The following is a 22,388-nucleotide window of genomic DNA, read 5'->3' as shown; positions in this document are numbered from 1 at the left end:
GGTGGAGGTCTAAAGCTGGCCTTGCCTCTCCTCCACCATAATGTGCTACTGTAGATCTGTCTTCTTCCCAACTTGCTCATATAGAGACGACTGCATTATTAAGACAAAGTGCACACGCAGCACCGCAGTGCTAATACAAAGTCACCTTTGATGCACGCAAAAGGTGCATGTTGAAGGGAAGCTGACAAAGAAAGGGGAGTGAAAACAATTCTGCTTTGTTCTCTTATCTCAGAAAAGCAGGCCACATCCAAAAATATAGTCAAACCGCAAATCTCTTTGGACCTCAACCTGGCCTCTTTAGATGTCACTTACGCATACTTTCACAGGGTCCAAAGCATTGCCCTGCCTGTGTTCTGTACTGTGGCAGACAGAACTACTTTGAAATAAAAAATAAAATAAAAAAAATCTCACACACACACACCCACGCACGCACACACGAAGCTCTGTCAGTGCAATAAGAAACATTTGTGTCTGTGTTATATTTGCCAGGGCTGATATTATGAGGGAGCCAAGGTGACATAGATGGCAGCAGTTCCACAGAATACCATGGGTGCCGGTCCCTGTTTTGTAACAGACAATAACAGGAAGAGATATTTGGAGGGTGAGATTTGCACAGTCAAAGGGATATTTCTCATTGTCACAAGAGCCAAGGAGGAACATCGGTTCAAGTGAGCCGCTTTCTGACAAACACAAGGCTCCTTTTGGTAAGTTGTCACACATGCTGTGATGGCAGCAGCAATTGCTTTATGGTTATTAAGTTAGCCTGCAACTGCATATTTAACAAGACATTATAAAAAGCATTACTACGTTACACAACGCTTGTGCAGTTGTGAGTTTATATTTTTGACACAGATTATAATGTGTATTATTATATTGTTTATAACTGGAGTCAGTTTAAATTAACACTACACCTTGTCCACTTTTGTATGTCCTTTACAGGAGTGCTCAATAACCACAGATACAGTTACTTAATTTAGGCACCGAGCTTGCATGAAAACAAGACGACCACAGAGTCGGTTCACTCCCAGTTCTCATTAAGAAAAGCCTTTGAGCCACAGAAACATCAAAGCATCCTTGGTGCCTTCACCCAGCTGTAGCAGTGAAATGGGCTGGAGAGGGTGGGATAAAGAGACACAGGAGAACTGAAACATGCCGTCACAGCAGCCTGCCAAACTGATATTATAGAACATAAAATAGATAAAAGCATACATTACATCACAATATTACTAAATCATCAAAAGAAGCCTGTGGTGATGCCCTTGAGGGTTTTTTGCTTTATTGCAAAATTTGGCTTTCATTCTGCTGAAGAAATTTGGTAGTCTCAAAATGTAGACTTCATTTTAAAAATACCATACTGTATATTCAAATTTTGAAAAATGCTCAACCTAAAGTTTATAGTTCTGTATTTTTAAATGAGGGTCGTCTGTTAAGCACTATACCTTTCTATTTTAAATCAGGGTTTTTCAAATCATTTTGGCATGTGACCTCCTCTTCCCCTATGTAATCACAAACGTTGGATGCCTATGTTATCGCCAACTTCAAGTGAATTTTCATATCACATCTTTGTCTTTTATTTTCAGTATATAACATAGAAATGATTGCAAACAGCAAACAATAACATGTGATGTGATGTGTATAGAATATAGCCCACACGAGGCAGATAGACTGCAGTTCATCAGGAGAAGTGCTTCTGTGCTGCTGGTGGAAAAACAGGAGACATCTCCCTGCAACAGCCCCCGTAATGTGTGGACTACGTCGGTTTGGCTGTATCTGGCTGGTTAATAGGGTGTGTCATTGGTCTAACTCCAGCCACCATCTTGACTTATGGCCATTGATCTGTGAGGTGGAGTGGAAAGAGCTGCCAGAACTCTGCCTCAATCTTTATTAACGTGGCATGACAAATGATCAATCTATCAGTGTTTCGACTTGGGTGTGTGCCAAAGACATTACACAATAGGCAAAATCAATAAACATGGAACAATCAGATGTTGGAAGACCATGACTAGTAATAACAGGTTCACCTCAACAGAATTAATTTTATTTACAAAGTTTTAGTGGTATTTAAGTGTACATATAGTTTTGAATGTATTTAAGTTTTGAGCTCTGTTTCTAAGATCTCTGCCACCATTCTAAGACAATGCAAGTGCATTGATATTTAGATCTTCAGAGATGACGAAAAGGTTTCTCAAATGTGTTTGCAAACAGATTTGTAATGCAGTGACTTAATTATGCATTGCAAGTGAACGAGATTTAATTTTTAGTTTCCTTAAACTGCTACATTATCAAATGCAACAACTCCAAAGCCATAAGTTGATGATATTGGGTATGTGTAGTACCTTTTGTGAACAGGTCCTCTGAACTTTGGGTCAAACTTGCGCGGCTCACCTGTAAGACAAGCAAGAGTGTGTTGAGATTACAAAAACAAAACAGACTGACAGAAGGCATATACAGAACATAGCCAACAAAACAGGTAAGTGTACCGGCTGGTTCCCTTACAAAATAAGATAAAAGACTGTAATTTAAAGCTACATTTCTCCCATCTAGCGTTGAGATCATATATCGCAATCAACTCTCTCTCGTCACGCAGTTCAAAGTACGTGTTGCAGCTACGGAAGCAGTCACGCTTCAAAAAGCGAAAGTGTGCAAAAGGCAGTCTATCAGCCGTGGTTGTTGGAGTGCCTGTCAGAGAGTGGAGTGGACGCACGCGCCACCCGGTGGAAAGGAGAGAGAAAGAAAAAGAGACTGCAGTGGTACGGAGGATAATTAACTAGTTGGCATTTGATGTGTGTGTCCAAAGCAGCTTCAATGTTTACTCTTTTTTCTGATGACGCCAGTCTCTTGCTCTTTTAAATATCCGTTTTCTTTTTCTGGGCGAAGAAGAAGACTCCTGTTCTTGAAATTGGGATTTTGAATACATACGGTTCTCCGCGTTTCCTTCTTCAAACTTGCCGGGGCTGGGAAGAGGCAATGCCCATTAACAGCAGCTGTGAGTCCAAAATGCGAAAGGCAGAGCAGTGTAGCCTGTATGTTCCTTACTGGCTAATGTATTTTAAGATGCCGCATGACTATGAGGAGTCTACCCCAGTTCAAGCGCAAATGTAAAATTTCAAGCCAATAGAAATACTTAGAATTGATGGGGGTGGTCAATATTCATAAAGAAGGACAAGTCTGTGAAAGGGCAGCACAGATTTTGATAATGAACAACTAAAAATGTACACATTAAAGCTTTAAAGCAAAAGGAAACATAGACGCAGACACATACAGTACACACAGAGAATAACACATCTGAACAGTTATGAGCAACATTTCATATCAATGACACCATACACTATGCAAGTAAAGTGTACCTGTAAAGATACCTGCTGTGCTATTCAACTGGCCAAGATAAACTAACTAGGCCATTTCACAGTGTAGGTCTCCTAGCAGGACTGGAATTAAGAGGGATGACGACGCTAAGATAGAGCACCAAAAGCCAAAACAATGTAGTAAACACAGAAATATAATAAATCATTTGAATAACTCCTAAGCCAAACAGCTTATCTGGGCCACAGTGAGGATTCCCCATTTGACCCAGCAGAGGAAATACTGAACCACATTTGCAAGCATCATCAGTTACCTGAGGGGCTAACTCAGACTGTGTGCACGTGTAGGTGTAAAGAAGCACACGCATTTGCATTCATCACTGGCTGCTTCTTTGGTGCCCAAGTAGTCTCTGACCCAGTTGAAACTAGGTATGACGTGTTCCTGAGGAACTATTACTCATCACACATGGAGGGTACTATCTCCAAGCAGCTGGGGCAGACTAAGGAGCAGCATGAGCTGGCCTATCTCCCATCTGCTCATTACCCAAACTGATCCTGTCGAGAGACGTACATCCAGCCATGCTTCTAAAAGTGTGAGGAATGACTACACTGGACTGCGTAAATACAAATCATGTTTTGAATATACTATAAAATTGAATAAGTCCTGAATTTAACAAGCACAAAACCTTTTTATTTGTTATCAGCAGATCAAATGAAAAGACCAAAACCAACAGCAAATGTATCATAATAACAAGCAGAGGTGGGTAAAGTAGCCAAAAATTACTACATTAGTTACTTCAGAATAATATGACTCAAGTAAAAGTAAAAAGTAGTCATCCAAAATAATTACTTGAGCAAGAGTAAAAAAAGTGCTTGGTGAAAAAACTACTCAAGTACTGAGTAACTGTTGAGTAACGTCAGATTTGTTTTTTAACACAAGCATTCAATCGGACATAATGTAGCTGCTGTTTTGCACTTTTACTAAAAGGTAAACATGCTTTCATTATGAGGCCAGGGGTGTTCCTCCTCGTCTGTGTTGCATTGCCGACGGTTGATTCTGACATTATTGTTTATAACTGTTTTACTACGACTGTGAAGCTAACCTGTCCCGCCGCTGAGATTAGGGTTAGGGTTAGCTTGGTAATCATTCTATTAAAAACACATTAAAAAGCCATACTGTTGCATTGGGTTATGTAATCTTTCATTACAATGGACATGGCCAGTGTAGTTTATTCTTAAACAACTCCACAACGGCATTTAAAACCAGCACTGACAACTCGGACTGGGCACTGATTTCAATACTTTTTAGGCACCGACCAAGTTGCCTCTAAAGTATTGAGTATCAAAAAATGCCTCGTCTTTCAATACCTAAGGAGTTGATCTTGTCGGCATTAGTGAGCCAATAAGCCTACAGGAGCTAACGTAGAAGGAGCCGAAAAATAAATAAAACAGGTAAAATTGTTTAGGAACCAGTATCAAAGTCACAGAATTAGTATTGGTATCATATTTTTACACACATAAAAGTCATATCACATAGTTGACTTTCCATTTTATTGGATAAAGTGAATATGATGATTTGATCATCACTTTACTGGAATAAAAAAGGTGCAAAAAATGCTGCAGAGGTGTACGGCCTTTGACATATAAAGCAATTGTAAGTCGCTTTGGATAAAAGCGTCAGCTAAATGACAATGTAACTGTCCGCCAGAAGGTTTCAGTTGAGATCATTCATTATAAGACATTTTGACATTTGCACATCTATTCAACTGTAGCTTAGGAATCATAATCCTATATTGCCTGAACTGGACACAATTGCAACAACAGACAGTTGAAATATGAGAAACCCTATAATACAACACAGATATGCAAAAAACACAAAAAACTAACTGATTCAGCAGAGAAAGGTCTGGCAGCTGCTTTTCACAAACCGCCAGCTCCACATCCCATAGTGACTGAGTGAATTACCACAGTTGTCTGGCTATGGAGGAAATCCTTCGGGTAGTAGCAAACAAGATATCCAAAGACAATATTTCTGCATGAAGATAAGGTAGTAAAAAGCCAAGATGTTACATACATTTGCATAGTGTGAAAGCAGATGTTCATGCCTGTCTTTCCCCACTGGGAGTTTTTTTTACCAGCCTCCCTACAGCAAGGTTAGTCTGAAAGATAGAGATGCTAAATTGCTGGGCCAACAGTAAAACAATGGCAGGAAAAGTGAGGAATAATTACCAGTACCCTTAAGCTGCAGAGTCAGCAGCAAAAACAAAAGGCACTGGACCAGAAATATATATTTTAATCTAGGTGAGTTTGTTATTGTCACATTTCTGTTTTTGTTCATTCTTACAAAGTGTATATTGGAGAGTTGTTCGAATTATGTCAGATCAGGCGGTCGGTAGCTCACCTGGTTGAGCGTGCGCCCCATGTATCAAGGCCCAATCCTTACTGCAGCGGAGCAGGGTTCAATATCAACCTACGGTCCCTGATGCATGTCGTCCCCCTCTCGCTCACCCCTTTCCTGTCTACAGCTGAACTTTCAATTAAAGGCCAAAAAACCGCACTGCTAACCTTTCTTTTAAGATACTTGATATGAGAGGCTTCATGTCTCTTATTCTTTTGTTCTATTTTACTCTATTTTAGAACCATCTGTTTGGCTGTCACTGAAAGCCACTCACTTGAGCTGTGTTTTAGGTCTAAAAATGGGAGATGTTCTAGTGTAAGTGTGTGAATTCCTCAGCCAAGGACACAATGTCACTAGACCAGGTGCTCACTGCAGCATTTGCAGAGCACAAGCACTGAATAGAATAGGATGCTACACTGTATTTCAAGTGATCTACAATGTTGAGAGCTCAAACATGTATGCACAAATGACATATAATACACATAATCCTGTATAATGATACAGTTTCAAAGTCAGCAACTGTGCATAATGGACTCAAAAAGTGAACTTCTCCTCCTGTGTTGTGTATGAGGTTGCCTCCGATTGCTTCAATATCCCAGTGGTTGTTGCTACACCCACATAGTCAAGTACACATGGTAACTCACACCAGAGCTACTTAGAAGTACAGCTGCTGGAGGTGAACAAGATATGAAGCTAGCTAGTGGACTCGGGTCAATGTAAGCTGAATAAAAAAAAAAAAAAATTGTTCTGTCAAACGATTAAAATATTTAATCGCATTAATGTCATAGTTAACTCGTAATTAATCACACGTTTTTATGTATTCAAAATATCCCTTGATTTCTTTTTGTCCCATTACTTTTTCTCATTTTAATGCTCTTATCAACATGGAAAAGTGGATCGGCTTGCTTTGTGCAAATGCTTTTTTCTTAAATTGAAAACAACATTGACACAGGCTACTGTAGGGTTCAATTTCACACGTAACATTCTCACTTGGAGCAAATAATCTCTCACACAGTGTAACACTGTCCACTGTGTGCTTGGCCATCAAGTGGTATTTCAGACTGGACGTACTGCGATGATAGTTCAGTTCACAACGACAAAACACATAGATCACTAAGGTCTTGTCAATGGAACCATTTGGCAACTATTAAAAGTAAACTTTCCATTCAGAATCTTATTGGCATCCATTTCCTCGTCTCGCGCTCGCCATCCACTCAAAATGTATTGTTATTACTCTGTGGCTTGCAAGCCCAAACAAGTGTGTGCGGCGTGCCTGTTGTTTTGTTTCCGGTCTAGCTAGAGCCGGTTTGGTGTTGTAGTTTTTTCTAAAATTACTAGTTGTTGCAACAGCATTAAAAAGCATTGTTTCATTGATTCTCGTACGTTGTGTGAATATTCAAAACATAATGCAGGCCTCCACAGTGTGGGAGCGCTTGTGACACAAACAGGTCAGTCCATATGGTGAGCACAAGTTGAATCACACTGAGATCTAGGAGAGGCAGTGGTGAGAGGACAGATTGTGGTGCAGTGAGTGTCAGGGAGTAAAGCTTTTTTCAGTCATGTCAATAGATTATTGATCAGCCTACTGTTTGGATTTGTGGAGCCTGCCAGTGTCCAGCAAGAGGACCAGCAGGCAGCATGTTCCCCCCGCCAACTGACGAAAAATGAGGGCAGTCCTTATGCTGCTCAAAACCCAAAAAACCAAACGGTCAATACAGTATGATGATGGGAACTCAAAAATACAAACATTTGCATACTCTCCTACAGAAAAAATATGTTACAATATAGTGTACGGCATGCTTAAATATCTTGAGAATGGTACTTTGTATTAACTATAGTAATAAATGTTAAAAAAAAAAAAAAAAAAAAAAAAAAAAAAAGGTTTTAACTAGAGATGTTCCAATAGCAATACCAGTATTAAGTCCAGGTATCAGAATCGGTATTGAGAAGCATAAAATGGTATCAGACCAACTCTAGTTACCATCTCTAATAACATTCAGGTGACAGAGCATGCGCTTAGTCAGCAAAGCTAAATTTAGCGGCTGTTCTTTACTCACTACATGAGCTTGACTACGTCCACCAGTGATTTTTTTCTCAGATTTCAATGATGGGTTAAAGAGAGTGGTGAAAAATCATCAGTGATGCCTGGATACCAGCAGACTCAGCATTAGATGACAGCTGTTTAGACTGCACTGCAGTCTGCCAGTGCAGGAGATGAGGGTGGTGGACTGCATGTGTGCTGCTGGCTGTAGTCAGGCTGAAAGAGGGTCCGTTGTCAACAACATTTGGAAAAAGCCTGGCAGGCGTTCCACAGTGGGGCAGCTAAAGTCTCTTCTTTAGAAATAGTGTTAGATAACACCATCGTGTCCTGCTGTGATTGATAGATTTACGCATAACAATTGCTGGTAATAAAAGGCTCTGAGGCAATCAGGCTGGACAGAAGGCCTCCACGATTCGGGGAAAAATACGAAATACGAATCACAATTTCTTTGCTTAGAATTGATATCTCGATTCTCTGTTACGATTTGTTTTGACCATGACAAAACAAAACAAATTGGCAGTACCAAACCAATTATAGTTTTGCATTTTTCATTAGTTTTTATTTTTATTTTGACTTTTTGTTTTCAAATTCAGTTAAGTTTGTATTAGTTTTAAAAGTGGGTTTTCTACTTTAGTTCAGTTTTTATTTTTTGAAAATGCTTATTTTAGTTTAGTTTTTAGTCTTTTTTTGTAATATGGGTTATTAGTCGGGGTATTCAAAAAGGTCAGAAAAAGTATTGCGTAATAATAACTAAACAAAAACATCAAACAATTTTAGAAATATGAATTCAATAACACCAGTACAAACAATGTACATATGATAATGAGCAGACATATGTAAACAGTCAACACAAGACTCCGCAGTGAGTGCAGAGTGTGTTTGACGTGTTCCAGGAGAAAAACCTAAAACAGCCAACAGACTAAAGAAGACAGACATCAACAGGTGTTTAAACTTTGGTACGGGTAGAGAACTTTTGGAAGTCAATGGACTCACACAGTTGTGTAGACATCCCAGAAATAATCCACATATTAACCCACGTTCCCTTCCGCTTTTGGTGTTCCTGCGTATTTACTAACCACCGGTGAAAGCCCGCCTGTAGTATTCTCCGTCATGCTGCTGGCCCTACGTGTCCGTACATCCATGCTTTCTGGTTTTTCTACCTACTGGTTTCCGAGCCTGTCCAGATGCCGTGTAAACCTATCAACGACTACCTGCGTCGACAGATTCAAAAACATTTTACTGGCCTTCGCATGTCGCACCTCATTCTAAACTGTACTGAACTGAATAACTGAGCACTACATTACTACAACATTCTACCACGGGAAAAATGTGTTTTAAAAGAATTTAGGATGATCCTTGTCGCGCTGGATTTGGACCCTCGTCAGCAAAAAAAACAACATACAAAAAAGCTTCGCTATCCACTACACTATCAATAATCACATTAAGGTCCAACATTACTTTATTTTTTCTCAGTAGAAGGCGATGAATCACTTTATCGGAGTACTCCAAAACAATAGGTTACCTTGATTTAGGCTTAAAAACATAACTATTTCGTGCACTATAACCTTCTGCTACACCTCTGCGCTATCCATGTGCAAGGATTTGTCATAAATTATACCAGACAGCACACGGATTCGGAAACAATGGGTCTGAAACAACTGGTTACCCTGGGCTGGAAACGCATGAACTTGAGGCTATATAGGTATATTGAGGTGCGACATGCAAAGGCCAGTAAAATGTTCATGAATATTGGTAGTATATATGCAAGTCATTTAAAAGAAAGATATATAAAAAAAAAAAATCAAATTCCTTTAAAAATGTAATCGTGAACAGGGTGAATCAAGATTGCTTATCAGGCTATGCCAAAAGCTATGGTTGTCTTCGCTCCCAAACCCCATTTGCATTCACAGCTAATCTACCATAGCACCACAATCTATGGATCGATTTACAGTGGCGAGAACCTAACACCATAAACTAAGTCTGTGCCCCACATACACATTTTGTGATGAAATTCCTTCTTCCAAGAGAGGTATATTAAAAAAGCTCTTAAAAAAGATTGAAAGGCACTGTGACAATGCCTCAATTTAAAGTCTGTGCTTCCTTTCAGACTGATTCTGGAGTATGTGCTGAGATTGACTGCTGAGAATCAACTTCAGAGTGCCTGTGCAGGGAGAGAGTCAGATGTAACAACCCAGAATGGAGTGATAAAGCTTCAGGGGAAAGTCAAAACGCAGTTCAACGCCTTGTATTTCACAATTTGGGAGGAGACAAAATTGCACACTTTATCTCTTGCAGCTCACTTTATCATAAGGTTAGACTGCTCAGGGATTATGTGCACATTTATGGAGCGACACATATCACATATCAATGCAGATACTTTGAGAGCAAAGCTAGCCAAGGAATGCAATGACAGCAGCCTAGAGTAAATATAGAAATCTTTAAATCCAAGACAAGAATCCAAAGCACATAACTGTCAAATATAAAATGGGTAGTAATGCTAATTATACAGTACAGTACATCACAACCTCCAAGTAAAACTTTCTTCACTTTCTCTAACCCGTTTCCAGAGCCCCCCTTACTTCCCATCAACATGGGCAGACACAGGCACCAGTGTGCCAGGCTGCGCTGTCCAACACAGGCTTCTTTCATACCGTGGTCAGGCAAACAGCTCGAACACTGCAGGTGCTCTACACGGATTAGGTCACTGGGTCCTTTTGGAAAGGACTTTATTTTGTTGTTTTCACTCTGCTGATTTATAAACATTTCCAAGACCTGGAGAGAGTGGGGTGCCGTGAGATTGCCCTTCTGTCAAATCTATGTTGGGCTCAGATCCAGCTACAAACTAACTAAAAAGAAAAACTAGAAATGTTAAAAATTCAGCATAATGATGTTGCTCAGTAGGGTAGGCACAGCCTGTGAGTCTGAATGCTGTATACAGTATGCTCATTCATATTTGATGAAAGCACTGGCTTCTGCCAATCCAGAGAGGAAAGCAACATCAGTAACATGGCTTTGGGGCTTTGGGTTTTCCCTTTAGTCGGTATTTCAAAATTAGCATTGTTCAGGTTTCTCCTGCAATACTAGATTTGGGCACAGTAACAAACAGGGCCGGGTATCGTTCAATTTTTATTATACACTGTGACTTTGGTACCGGTTCCTCTTCCTTACCGGTAGAGTTTGCCCTGCCTGCCTTTATGACGCTTAATGTAAGACAGACAATCGCCAGCATTATTAGATCTTGTTAGAATCATGCTGCATGCTCATTGGCTCACTGACACTGATGAGATTAACCCCCTAGGTATTGAAATTGGGAACTGAAGGACGAGGTACACGTGGGCAATGATGGAGATACATGGAGAAGCGTGATTGGGAGAAATGGCCACCCTGATCTAAACCAGAGTGGTTGTCTGTTGTTGGACTTCTGTGCTAGTCATGGATTGTCCATAACAAACATGGTCAAACATAGGGAGGCTCATAAGTGTACGTGGTACCACAGCACCCTAGGCCGAAAGTCAATGATTGATTTTATAATTGTTTTATCTAATGGCGTAACTTCACTTGGGTGAAGAGAGGGCGGAGCTGTCAACTGATCACCATCTGGTGGTAAGTTGGGTCAGGGGGTGGGGGAAGACTCTGGTCAGACCTGGTAAGCCGAACGGGTAGTGCCGGTAAATTGGGAATGTTTGGAGGAGGCCCCTGTCCGACTTCATTCAACTTTTCATGCATCCCTTTGAAAGCTGGGGGCATTGAACCTAAGTGGACAATGTTCAAAGTTTCCATTGCTAAAGCTGCGGTGAAGAGCTGTGTGTCTTAGGGTCTTAGGTGCCTCAAGGGGCGGTAACCCACAAACACCCTGGTGGACACCGGCGGTTAGGTAAGCCGTCCAACTGAAGAAGGAGTCTTTTGCTATCCCGGAGGGATCCAGAGAGATCAGCAGGAAACCGATGGAGCGCCTACTCCATGTAGGGAATGAGTCCTTACCCCAAGTAAAGTGAAGGAGTTTAAATACCTTGGGGTCTTGTTTGCTAGTGAGGGGACAATGGAGCGGGAGATTGGTCGGAGAATTGGCGCAGCAGGTGCGGTATTACAATCAATTTATCGCACCGTTGTGACAAAAAGAGAGCTGAGCCAGAAGGCAAAGCTTTCAATCTACTGGTCAATTTTCGTTCCTACTCTCACCTATGGTCATGAAGGCTGGGTCATGACCAAAAGAACAAGATCCAGGGTACAAGCGGCCAAAATGGGTTTCCTCAGGAGGGTGGCTGGCATCTCCCTTGGAGATAGGGTGAGAAAGACATTCATCCGTGAGGAGATCGGAGTACAGTCGCTGCTCCTTTACGCTGAAAGGAACCAGTTAAGGTGGTTCGGGCATCTGGTAAGGATGCCTCCTGGGCGCCTGGGAGGTGTTCTCGGCACGTCCAGCTGGGAGGAGGCCTCGGGGAAGACCCAGGGATTATATCTCCAACCTGGCCTTGGAATGCCTCGGGATCCCCCAGTCGGAGTTGGTTGCTTTAGCTAGGGAAAGGGAAGTTTGGGGTTCCCTGCTAGAGCTGCTGCCCCCGCGACCCGATACCGGATAAGCGGATGAATATGAATGGATGGATGAACGAGGCAATTTCCAATAGTCTATACTTTAGAGACAATTCGGTCAGTGCCTGACATACCGAACTGACATAAAGATAAAGGGGGTCAGTAATTTTGTGATAGGATAAGACTCTAGGCAGAGGTCACAGGGTTGTCTGTAGGACAGAGATTCACGGTCATTTGAATTAGAATAAAAAGACACATACACATTGAGAGGGTCATGGGAAGCAGACATTTACTGGCAAGGTTTCTCTTGAGTCCGGCGACACACTCACATCCCACTAACTCTAACTCACACACAAAAAACCATAAACACATTAAGAATTGGGAACCGTATTATGATCACTGAAGTCTCCGACACTGCCCAGAAAAAAAAAGTGCATTTGGAGCTCCCCTCTGAAACAATCAAAGCAGTTAAAAGGCTCCAGATGGCTTCCCTTCTTCATTCTATTTTGAAAGATAATACACACAAACACTCTCCATGTAGCACCCTCACTCTTTTTCTCTCTCTCTTTCTTCTATCAACCTTCTGTATCAAAAAATATCTTTCCTGCCTTGCTCTCAATTCCCCCCCCTGCCCCCCCCAGACAACAGTACAACCTTTAAAGTGCTTGTCTCCTTATTGAGACAGACAAAAACAGCCATCCATCTCTGGTTTAAGTTTACTTTGCAGAGCCCCTTGGGATCCTCTCAACTATTAGCAGATGCTCGAGGACTGAGTACATTGGCTTAGGTAGCCCATTGGGCTAAATCCCATCAGTGCACGAACAGTGTTTACTGTGTATATTTTCAGAGGGAAGCAAAGACACAGTGCTTGCTGACATTCCCTCAAATGCCGAGTATGGTGGTATCCGGGTTGGGATTCGACCCCCAAGAGGGGAGTTAGCATCCGAGTGTGTCAGATGCTGACAGCTAGCCTGCTGCTCCAAGCGGACAAGTGGCAGTATTGTGGCTGAGGCTCTGTGACCTTGGTAACTTCTGTAGGAGCCTCTGGGCATGTCAGTGACAGCCATGTGTTCCTGTGAAATGAGGCTTGCTACTGCTACTGTAGATCAGTGACAGGCTCAACTGGCTTTGGCCTGGATTTATAAATGTTTAAACATAAGAAGATATCCCACATCACTATATTAAAAAAATATGCAATCAGTCCGTCAAGGATTTAGCGATGTTGCGATCGCGCCAATTCAACCAATCACCGCAACGTTTTTGCAAATTTGACCAATAACCAGTTTCCCGCAACTTCAACCATTCCCAGCACTCATATGTGCCCAGACTTTGTATCAGTATGTGACTCTGAGAGCCAATGACCAAGAGGGAGTGAGAATGTCACACGTACGTTGCCAAATTCATTTCCTTGTATGATGAGACGTGTGTGACTCGAACATCTCACATTTACCAACAAAACGTACAGCGAAAGACCGTGCAAAACATGTCAGACCGTCCTATCAACCTGTATAATTTTAACATTAATGTACGCTGTAATGATTTTTTACTCTGATGTTGCTGACACGGCTGTTGTTTCAATCCTGTCGCCTCTCTGGAGCGGGTGGGGCTGCTCAGTTCTCCCGTGACTCAAACACAGACACAGACACACACAGACACACGGTGGATGCTGGAAAAAAAAACGGAGATGAGACCAACAGGATGATCTAAATTGAGGACAGCTACGCTCGTTACTGTACGTGCAATTATAAGTTAAAGTCCAATAAGTGCTTTATCAAACCGTATGAATGTGTGTCCCAGCCCAGGATAGGAAATTAACTGACAAAGTAAAGATCAACAAGCCACTGACAGACATGTTCAAATTTAATTAATTCAATACATTTGTATATTTTGTCTTAAATCCCCAAGCCATTTTCATATTATACCAATATGTGCTGCATCCTGAGCCTTTTTGGTAAAGTTACTAGGAAACTCAGACCACAGTAGTTTTATTCTCTCCAAAAAAAAAACTTTCACCTTTCTCTGTCTCCCGGAACTTCATTGCACCAAACAACTTTTATTGCATTTTTTTGTGCAAAAGCTCCCGCAACATCAGGCATTTTGGGCCGCAACAATCTAAAAAAAAGTCGTTGAAATCCTGGAGGGATTGTGCAATACACCCACTAAGGTAAAGAAACACATTTATACACACCTACATTTGTACGCATCTCTCCACACTGTTAGAAATGCACAAACAGTATCCTTTAGTCTCATACTCAGTATTCAAGACTTGCCTTGAAACTTCCACAATTGCTCTTTTTTCTTATACAACTTTCTGAAAAACCAAGACAGAATAAGGCAGATTGCTCCATTAGTATCACAAAAGTATGTACAAATTAATCTGCACTAAAAACAACTGTTCTGTACTGTACTGTTCATAATCTTAGTCTTCGGACAGATTTGGGAAAATAAGATTTTCAGGACTGGACTAAAAGACTAATGGCAATGTATTTCTTGCCATGTACTGCATGCTACCACAGAAATCCACATCTTATTTTACACATCAAAGTTTTATGTTGGGCAGGATGCAACAGAGGCCATATTCCTAATGGTAGGACATGGAAGTAACACTTTCACACAAATTTAGGTCCACAAAGTTAATCTATCACCAACTGTGGCTTTATACAGACTGATCTCATGAAATGGCGTTTGTGACACGCCAATTTGTGTGCATTTACTGGCGTGGTTATCAATGCCGTTTGGCCTCCATTGACTTACATTACCTGGCGAAAGCATGTGAATTAACGCCATAGCTAGTAGTATGACAGAGTGAACATCCGCATAGTGAGATTGGTCGTGGTGGTGGATGGGTAAAACACAGGACTTACACCCAGGAGACCACGTTTCCTTCGTGTCCTGTGTGCCACGTTTCCAAAACTTAACACTCACTTTCTTCATTTACTAAAGCCAACCCTGTTCTTCTTTTCCTAAACCCAACCCGCGTGTCACGTTTCCTAAACTCAACAGTCACTTTCTTCTCGTGATAACGTGCCAATTGGCGTGTATGTTTATGTTTGCTGTATAGAGTATAGACATACAAGTGGATAGCTCAAAATGCAAACAGATAACACACCACTTGGCTTAAGAAAGTCTGCGTGTATGTTTATACAAAGTCATGATGTCATCTTGCTTTATATGAGTGCATGTGTGTGTCACAGCACGTCACAGAATCTTGATTCTTTGATTACAAGAAAATGGCAAGAAATGTTAATGCACTCATGTAATTTAATAACTATGTCAAAAGGTTTTACAAATCAGATTTCATTAAACAAGTGATATGGGCGAGCCAATGTCTGGATTTGGTCATTTTGACATAAATTCCCTGTCTGTGTTATCAAACAGGCAATCCTCGTAACCTCTGGCTTTCAACATTCAGCAGCACACGACAAACTCGGATCAGCCTTAAATACACTAAAAGCCTAATATGTCAAAGCAAACCTACAAGGTGCAATGCAAGGCCCTCACCTGTGCAAAAAACATGTCTCTTGTGGCAACATCATGTCTCTTTTGTTCTTAAGATAATAATTAATTTGTTTTGATCAAGCTAGATGCATCATTTAGCACACTGAATTAGCAAAAATAATTTCAAGTCTCACTGTGCACCCGAGACGTGGATGAATGTGAATGTGCTATGAACGCAGCTTTATCTTGTGTTTCAGAAATCCCTGTCAATGTCAGTAAGCCTTGTAGCCATAAACAAACAAGACTATATTTGTACGTCAGATTGGATATTTAAAGTCCCCTTGCTGTTGCCCAGAAGCCTGTTCACAGCTAAATGTCCCATTTTCACAGACTTAAACAAATCAACATCCAGTGCTGTGCAGTAGTAAATCTGAAATTATTTACTGACTCACCCTATCATTAGTGTGAATAATATACTTCAAACTTCCAGGCCCTGACACAGCTATCTCTTGGGGAAAGACACAAATTAGTAGCAAAAGAACATAACAGTGTTAAAAATAATGAGCAGTTATGCCATAAAGCCTGATAAAATGTGTAGAAGCACTACAGAGTGAGCATTGGTCCTTTTTGAGACAAGTATTTGCAGAGGACAGTGACACTTAAAAGCCCACAATAACACTTAGTTCTGGGTGCAAAATGGGCCATTTGAGCCACAACCTTCTCTGACTGCAATTTCACAGGAGGCTGTGAAGGTTTAATTCTAAACCTAGGCTCCCAGCTTTCTGTCAAGACTCTGCATTGACTCAGTATAAAAATGCAGCGTTTAGGAAAGCTGTCCATGCGAGAAATTTGTTAATTAACAGTTGTGCCCGGCTCAACACTTCATGTGGTGAATGGAAATCATATTTAAATTGTTACTTACAAACCTGTCAAAGAATGATAATGAGCTATTTTTCTATTTTTCCTACTGACTGAACATTTTAGCAGTAAGCCCACTAAACACTTGCTGCATAGTTAGAAGCGTTAATACTTGCCAGTAGAGTGCACTGCAATCCTGGATGTACAGCAAGTGGAGAACTGCTGAACGTGAATGATGGGATGTTTGACCACCAGCTTCAAACAGGGCTCACTTTGAGTGCTCAGGTGTTTTTTGCTGCTTTTTAGGAGGGCACATGCAATTTATGTTCATAAAAAGTAAAATCCAACTGTGTATTATTGCTGCAATAATTGCATATTTCAAGAACAGGCGTCTTCTTCTTTGCCCAGAAAAAGAAAACTGATATTGAAAAGAGCAAGAGACTGGCGACATCAGGAAAAAAGCCTCTTTTTTTTCTCTCTTCTTTCCGTCAGGTGGCGCGCGGGCCCGCTCGTGGTGTGAAGCAAGCGTCCACGCCACTCTCTGACATGCACTCCAACAACCACGGCTGATAGACGGCCTTTTGTACACTTTCACTTTTTGAAGCTCTAAACTGTGTGGCGAGAGAGAGTTGATTGCGATATATGATCTTAACGCTAGATGGGAGTAATTCTTACACAATGTAGCTTTATTGTGGAATGGCATCATGGCAGTCCCTCATCCTGCCTGATCTACCTCTGCTTCAGTAGGGATTTTGCTACATTTCCCAGAAATATATAACTTTCAAGTGAGTAGGAGGGTTTCCTGTTGAGGAAAAACAGTGAGAACACTAGCACTTCTTCCACAAATCATGCCTAATGGCAGTTGTTTATAAACAAAACTGGTGTCTGCTTTTTTTATTTCTTCTTGTGTGACATCTGAGGGTAGCAAGTCCAGAAAGAAACCCTTATTCTTTGATTCTGCAGAACTGACATCAGAATTAACTGACTACCAGCCCTGCTGTTGGACAAGATCTATCAAACTAGCTGAACTGTAAATGAATGATATACTGGACAGAATCATCCACTTTATGTTTTGGAATAAGAGGGATAAACCATTAAAGAAAACCAGAAATAATGGGTACACTAAAAGCAACAACAAATGTGATACTCGTTACTATGCACTCCACATTTAGTCCACATTTAAATAAAATGCAGTGAGTGAAACATTAGCTGGCGAGGTGATTTGACAACACTACCAGGCAGAGTATGCTGATGTGAAATGTGCCTTGTTGTTCTCTGTTATGAAACCTAGTCTGAATTGCTCTTTTGCCAAGCTAGCTGACAAAAGCACGAGGGAGCCGATAACATAAAGCAGCTGACCTAAACACAGGGAGGCCCCATAACTCCATCCCATGTTCCACTAGCTATTTGGTAAGATGCTGTTAAACTAAATTGTGTTCCTTTATTAAACTGTTTCAAAATAACCTATGTAATTCTCTGGAGAATAACACTGCAAGTTAAAGCAATACTAATAATACAGGTATATTCAGTATATATTAGCGTCTGTTTGACTCTATTTTGTGTTTCACCTCCTATCTTCACTAAGCTGTTTACTTACAACACTTTACATACTAGTGTCGTGTTTATGTTGATATGGTTTGAAGGGCCCGGTGGTAAACTGCATGTCTGCCGAGAGCAGACAGAATCAACTACACATGACAGGTTGCAGTCGTGATTGGCAGAGTGCTGTGGTCATGAGGTCTGAGGGACACATGGGGTCAGCATGTTGGGAAGACACAGTAGCTTCCCCCCCCCCCATCAATAGCCACCACGAGCAGTCCTGACAAAAGCCTGTGTCACTCTAAAACTGTACTGCTTCTGTATCTGTAAGGATCAAGCCTCCCTCACAGTCATTTTGGTTATTATTATTATTGTTATTACATTCAACGAGCTTGGACAGAGTTGATATGATATGACACATTTGTAACTGAAAATGATGCGGAAGGCTCTGCTGGCACTAATAAGCATGACATGAGAAAGTTAATACTTATATAAAAGGTGTTATAGCTGGGGTTGGACTGATTAGCCGACCTTTGCCTTTTTGGTGAATAGGTGAGATTGGATCTACCAGCCACATAAAAAAAAACTTGTAAAAGCTGAAATGACATTTTAATTTTTTTGAGAAGCTTAATTGTTTTTGTAACATTTTGTAAAGAAATGTTCCCTTGAAAGGAGACATTAATTGCCCTGTCACCTAGTCCGGGTTTCAATAGTTAGTTTCCCATTAGTCTTGTAGTAGCCTGAGAACAGTTGCACACGGACAACAAGAATTACATTGTTAACAAAGCACTAAATAAGTATTTTCTAATGGTTAAATGGAAGATTACTAAATATAGAGAGGATATTTTTTAGCTGGGGAAGTATTAATATGGGAACCCAACCTACAAAAAAGCCACCGGTATGGTTAATATTACCAGTGTAAGAGACTTTTTGTGTCAGAGGAAAGACACTGTGTGGCATCTGGTGGTGATAAAGGATTAAATTGCTTTGATAAACAACATGATTACTAAGACAGTCTAATGGACTGAAAATCTGCCCATGTATTGACTATATCCATATGGAGCAGCAAAAATGCCACTTGGAGACAATAAATCCTTTGTTATCAAAACCATACACAGCGAACATCTTCATTAATAACTACATGAGAGTTGTTACAATGGTGTAGTTATCCTTAATGTGGGGTAAGTGGAGATAAGTCTTATTGTTGTTAACAGTCTCTTACACTCAACACATGTAAGAAATACAAAGCAAAACATCACATCACAGAAGATAACCATGGCTACGGATCATTTTTGACTAGTTAAATGTGAGCCATAAAGATAACGGTCCAGTTAACTAGGTTAGCTAACTAAGGGGCCAGAGATTAGCTGAAACGATTAGTCTATTAGCTAATCGATTAACAGAAAATGAATCGAGATCATTCTTAAGACATAAAAAATACGTTATGCTACTTTTTAAAATGTAAATTTAACCGTTTAAAACGTTTTTCTACCGTTACATGCAGCTATTCAATATCTGATCAATGAATGGTTACGTTTTTTTAAGATACAATGCCCTAATTCCAGTTTCTCAATGTTGAGGAAACCTGCTTTCTTTGTCTGAAACTGAATATGAACAAAACAAAGAAAGCTGGTGGCATCATCCTTATAGGAACTGAATTGAAGTGATTCTGATAGTTTATAGCAAGTGATTCTGACAAACGGTGAATCTATCAGTCCAGAAAAGAATCGTTAATCGATAATGAAGATGGTGTTAACGTCATATTCTGTTGTCATGCCGTCACAGAGGAAAATATATATATATCTGGGTTTACAACAAAGACGAAGTGACAAGTGGAGAAGGAAAGTGATAATGCCTTTTGTGAGGACTTAACGTATAGCTACGCCAGGTAAACACAAAGGGAAAAAATATCACATCACTACGTTAACACAAAAAGACGGTAGCTAGGCTAAGGCTACTTATTCAAACGTAAATGGCCGTTTAAAACATGATTCTACCGTTAACGTTATACCCGTTGCTGCGCATTTGATGTAAACCGTTAAAAAAAACTGAATTTAGCAACTGACCATGTAGCTAAGCAAGCTAACGTCCCTGTAAATTATAGCAGGGGGTTAAACATCATTCGGGCTAAAGAACCCACCGTTATATCATGTTGTCATAACGTTAACGTTACACAGTGCAGAGAAAAGATATGTTGGCGTTTACAACAAAGACGAACCGACTCACCATAGTAAGAGGAGGGGGTGTCCGTGTTCCTAGCCATGGCACTTAGTAGGAAAATTGCTACAAAATGTCTTGGTTTTGGAGACCGCATATGAGACTCCAGGTGGACCGCAGTTTATTTGAGTGCCTTTCAGCGGTCCCGTCGAGAAATAACGCTAAACTCAACAGAAACCTGGAGATGTCTTGGGCGCTTGGTGGATGCTTTGGCCACGCAGCTGAACGTCAGTCGTGTTTACAGCGCGACGTCATGAATTATTCCAAAACTGTTTTAAAGGGGACGTACACCGCGGACGGTGCTGCTAAAATTCCCGTTCCCCTTTGTTAGGATGCGTTTTCTAAAACACATCGTTGTTGTGCAGTTTGTCTGCTGGCACGAACACTTGTAGGACTTATATCAACGACGCTGCAGAACAGAAGGATTAGTATACTGCCCGTGTCAGCAAGAATAGTTGTGATCCAGGTTGCTTTTTTTAGTTGATTATTAATACAGCCAAAATTGTAAGTAGTGGGAGGCAGTGCCATTTCTGTCTACACTGAGGAGTCTGGTGGAGAAACACTGACCTCAGCTGGGGTTTCTGTGACATTGCAAATATTTCTCTCTCTGTCTTTCCCTTTCGTTTTAACTTTGGCATTAATGTATTTGTCACTACTCGGGAGGGGTTATTCTGGCTGATTGGTTTAAAGTTGGGCGGAGCTATGGTGGAATCACACAAGTTCACCAATTTTCAAGAGCTATTAATTACGATGAAGGTGTAACTTCTCCCCTCCAAACAGATGCAACAAGAACACATTATACAGCCTACGTAGCTCCTATTTCGTGTGTGACTAGTAATGTTCTAGAATTGTGGGTGATGTTCTCACTCAGGCTACTCATACAGTTTGTAATTTTTGTTTATTATAATTTAAACACGTCCCCATTTATGACTTATGTGTTTTGCATGTAAAATATTGTTCTGCAAAGTAAATGTAGAGGAGGAAAAGCTGCATTTCCCATTTTAAAACGAGGAAACACTTAATAAAAGAACTAAATCATGCGTGTGGTACTCCAAAATTTGCCTTTCATAGTCATATTCACACACAGCACACATTGATTATGGGTTTTTGTGAGTATGGCCAGAACGTGGCAGCAGAGACTGAAAATCATGCACAATAACTGGGAGATCCAAAAGCTGCAGGGTGGGATTTTCATAAAGTAAGATACAATAAAAGAAAGCATGTTTTATCTTTGAGAGCTGTAGCCAAAGTGTTTCAACCTGGATGTTGCCTGAATAATTGCACATCGCCAAACATTATCTCTTTTGAACGACAGACAGAGTATCTAAAATGTTAATATTCCATATTTTAATGTATGATTATATTAGAAATGGTAAGTGATTTGTATTACACAATGACATCTTAAAAGTGATATCTCTCTGAGTACTCTGTGGATGAAATCAATAGGATCTCATTAAGAAGGGATTGAATTCGCTGGGACGGATCATATGTTGATGTGACAGGATCACTGCCAATTGCACATGGAGAAAATCAGGATCACATTATTGACCAGTGCAATGCAATGAATCTAGAACCAATTGTCTTGGTGACACAGGCCAATATAGTGGTTTTCAACCTTTAATAGCCTAGAACTGTTCCTACAGATTTACATCCTAAAGAGAACCAGAAATGGGAAGGATTGTTTCTCAGTTTGTCTTTTTCAGCCCTACTGAATGTTTTTCAGGGAATTTGCAACATATCTTTCAAACTTCTCTTCATCGATGTCTAATTCAGTTGAGTTTTGATGCTATAAATAGAATGATACTACAGCCAGATGGACCCTAGATTTTTATGGCTCAGTTAGAAACATATTGCCTGCTGTTGTGGATATTCCTACATTGGAAGTGAATAGTGTTGGTGTGCTGTGTCTTACTATGTGTATACCTACAATAATTAGTGAGTTAAAGGAGAAAAGATTGAGGTTGGGGAATTTATTATCTATCTTCCTCTGTTCCTTTTTCCACTAATTTCTGTTTTATTATGAACAGGGCTAAACTATTACACCAGAATGTTATCACATGTCACA

At 40.5% G+C, this 22,388-nt stretch overlaps 1 protein-coding gene and 1 long non-coding RNA gene across 2 annotated transcripts in view; both read right to left on the bottom strand.

Moving 5' to 3' along the window:
- The window catches only part of slc44a5b (solute carrier family 44 member 5b), a 35,487-nt gene extending 14,889 nt beyond the window's left edge, over nucleotides 1–20,598 (bottom strand). Inside the window, 2 exon segments of the mRNA XM_032526381.1 lie at nucleotides 2,337–2,385; nucleotides 20,333–20,598. Of these exon segments, the coding sequence (XP_032382272.1) occupies nucleotides 2,337–2,385; nucleotides 20,333–20,420 (137 nt within the window). The 5' untranslated portion in view covers nucleotides 20,421–20,598.
- Nucleotides 8,061–15,245, bottom strand: LOC116695856 (uncharacterized). The gene is made up of 3 exons (XR_004333568.1): nucleotides 15,147–15,245; nucleotides 14,921–14,925; nucleotides 8,061–8,071 (listed from the first exon to the last, which is right to left on the bottom strand). It is a non-coding gene; the product is annotated as an uncharacterized LOC116695856 (long non-coding RNA).
- Nucleotides 20,599–22,388: the final 1,790 nt, after the last annotated feature.

Source organism: Etheostoma spectabile, chromosome 9, assembly GCF_008692095.1.
Source record: "Etheostoma spectabile isolate EspeVRDwgs_2016 chromosome 9, UIUC_Espe_1.0, whole genome shotgun sequence".
Taxonomy (NCBI): domain Eukaryota; kingdom Metazoa; phylum Chordata; class Actinopteri; order Perciformes; family Percidae; genus Etheostoma; species Etheostoma spectabile.
Note: the sequence above shows the minus strand (reverse complement) of the source record. Positions and strands in the feature narration are given on the sequence as shown.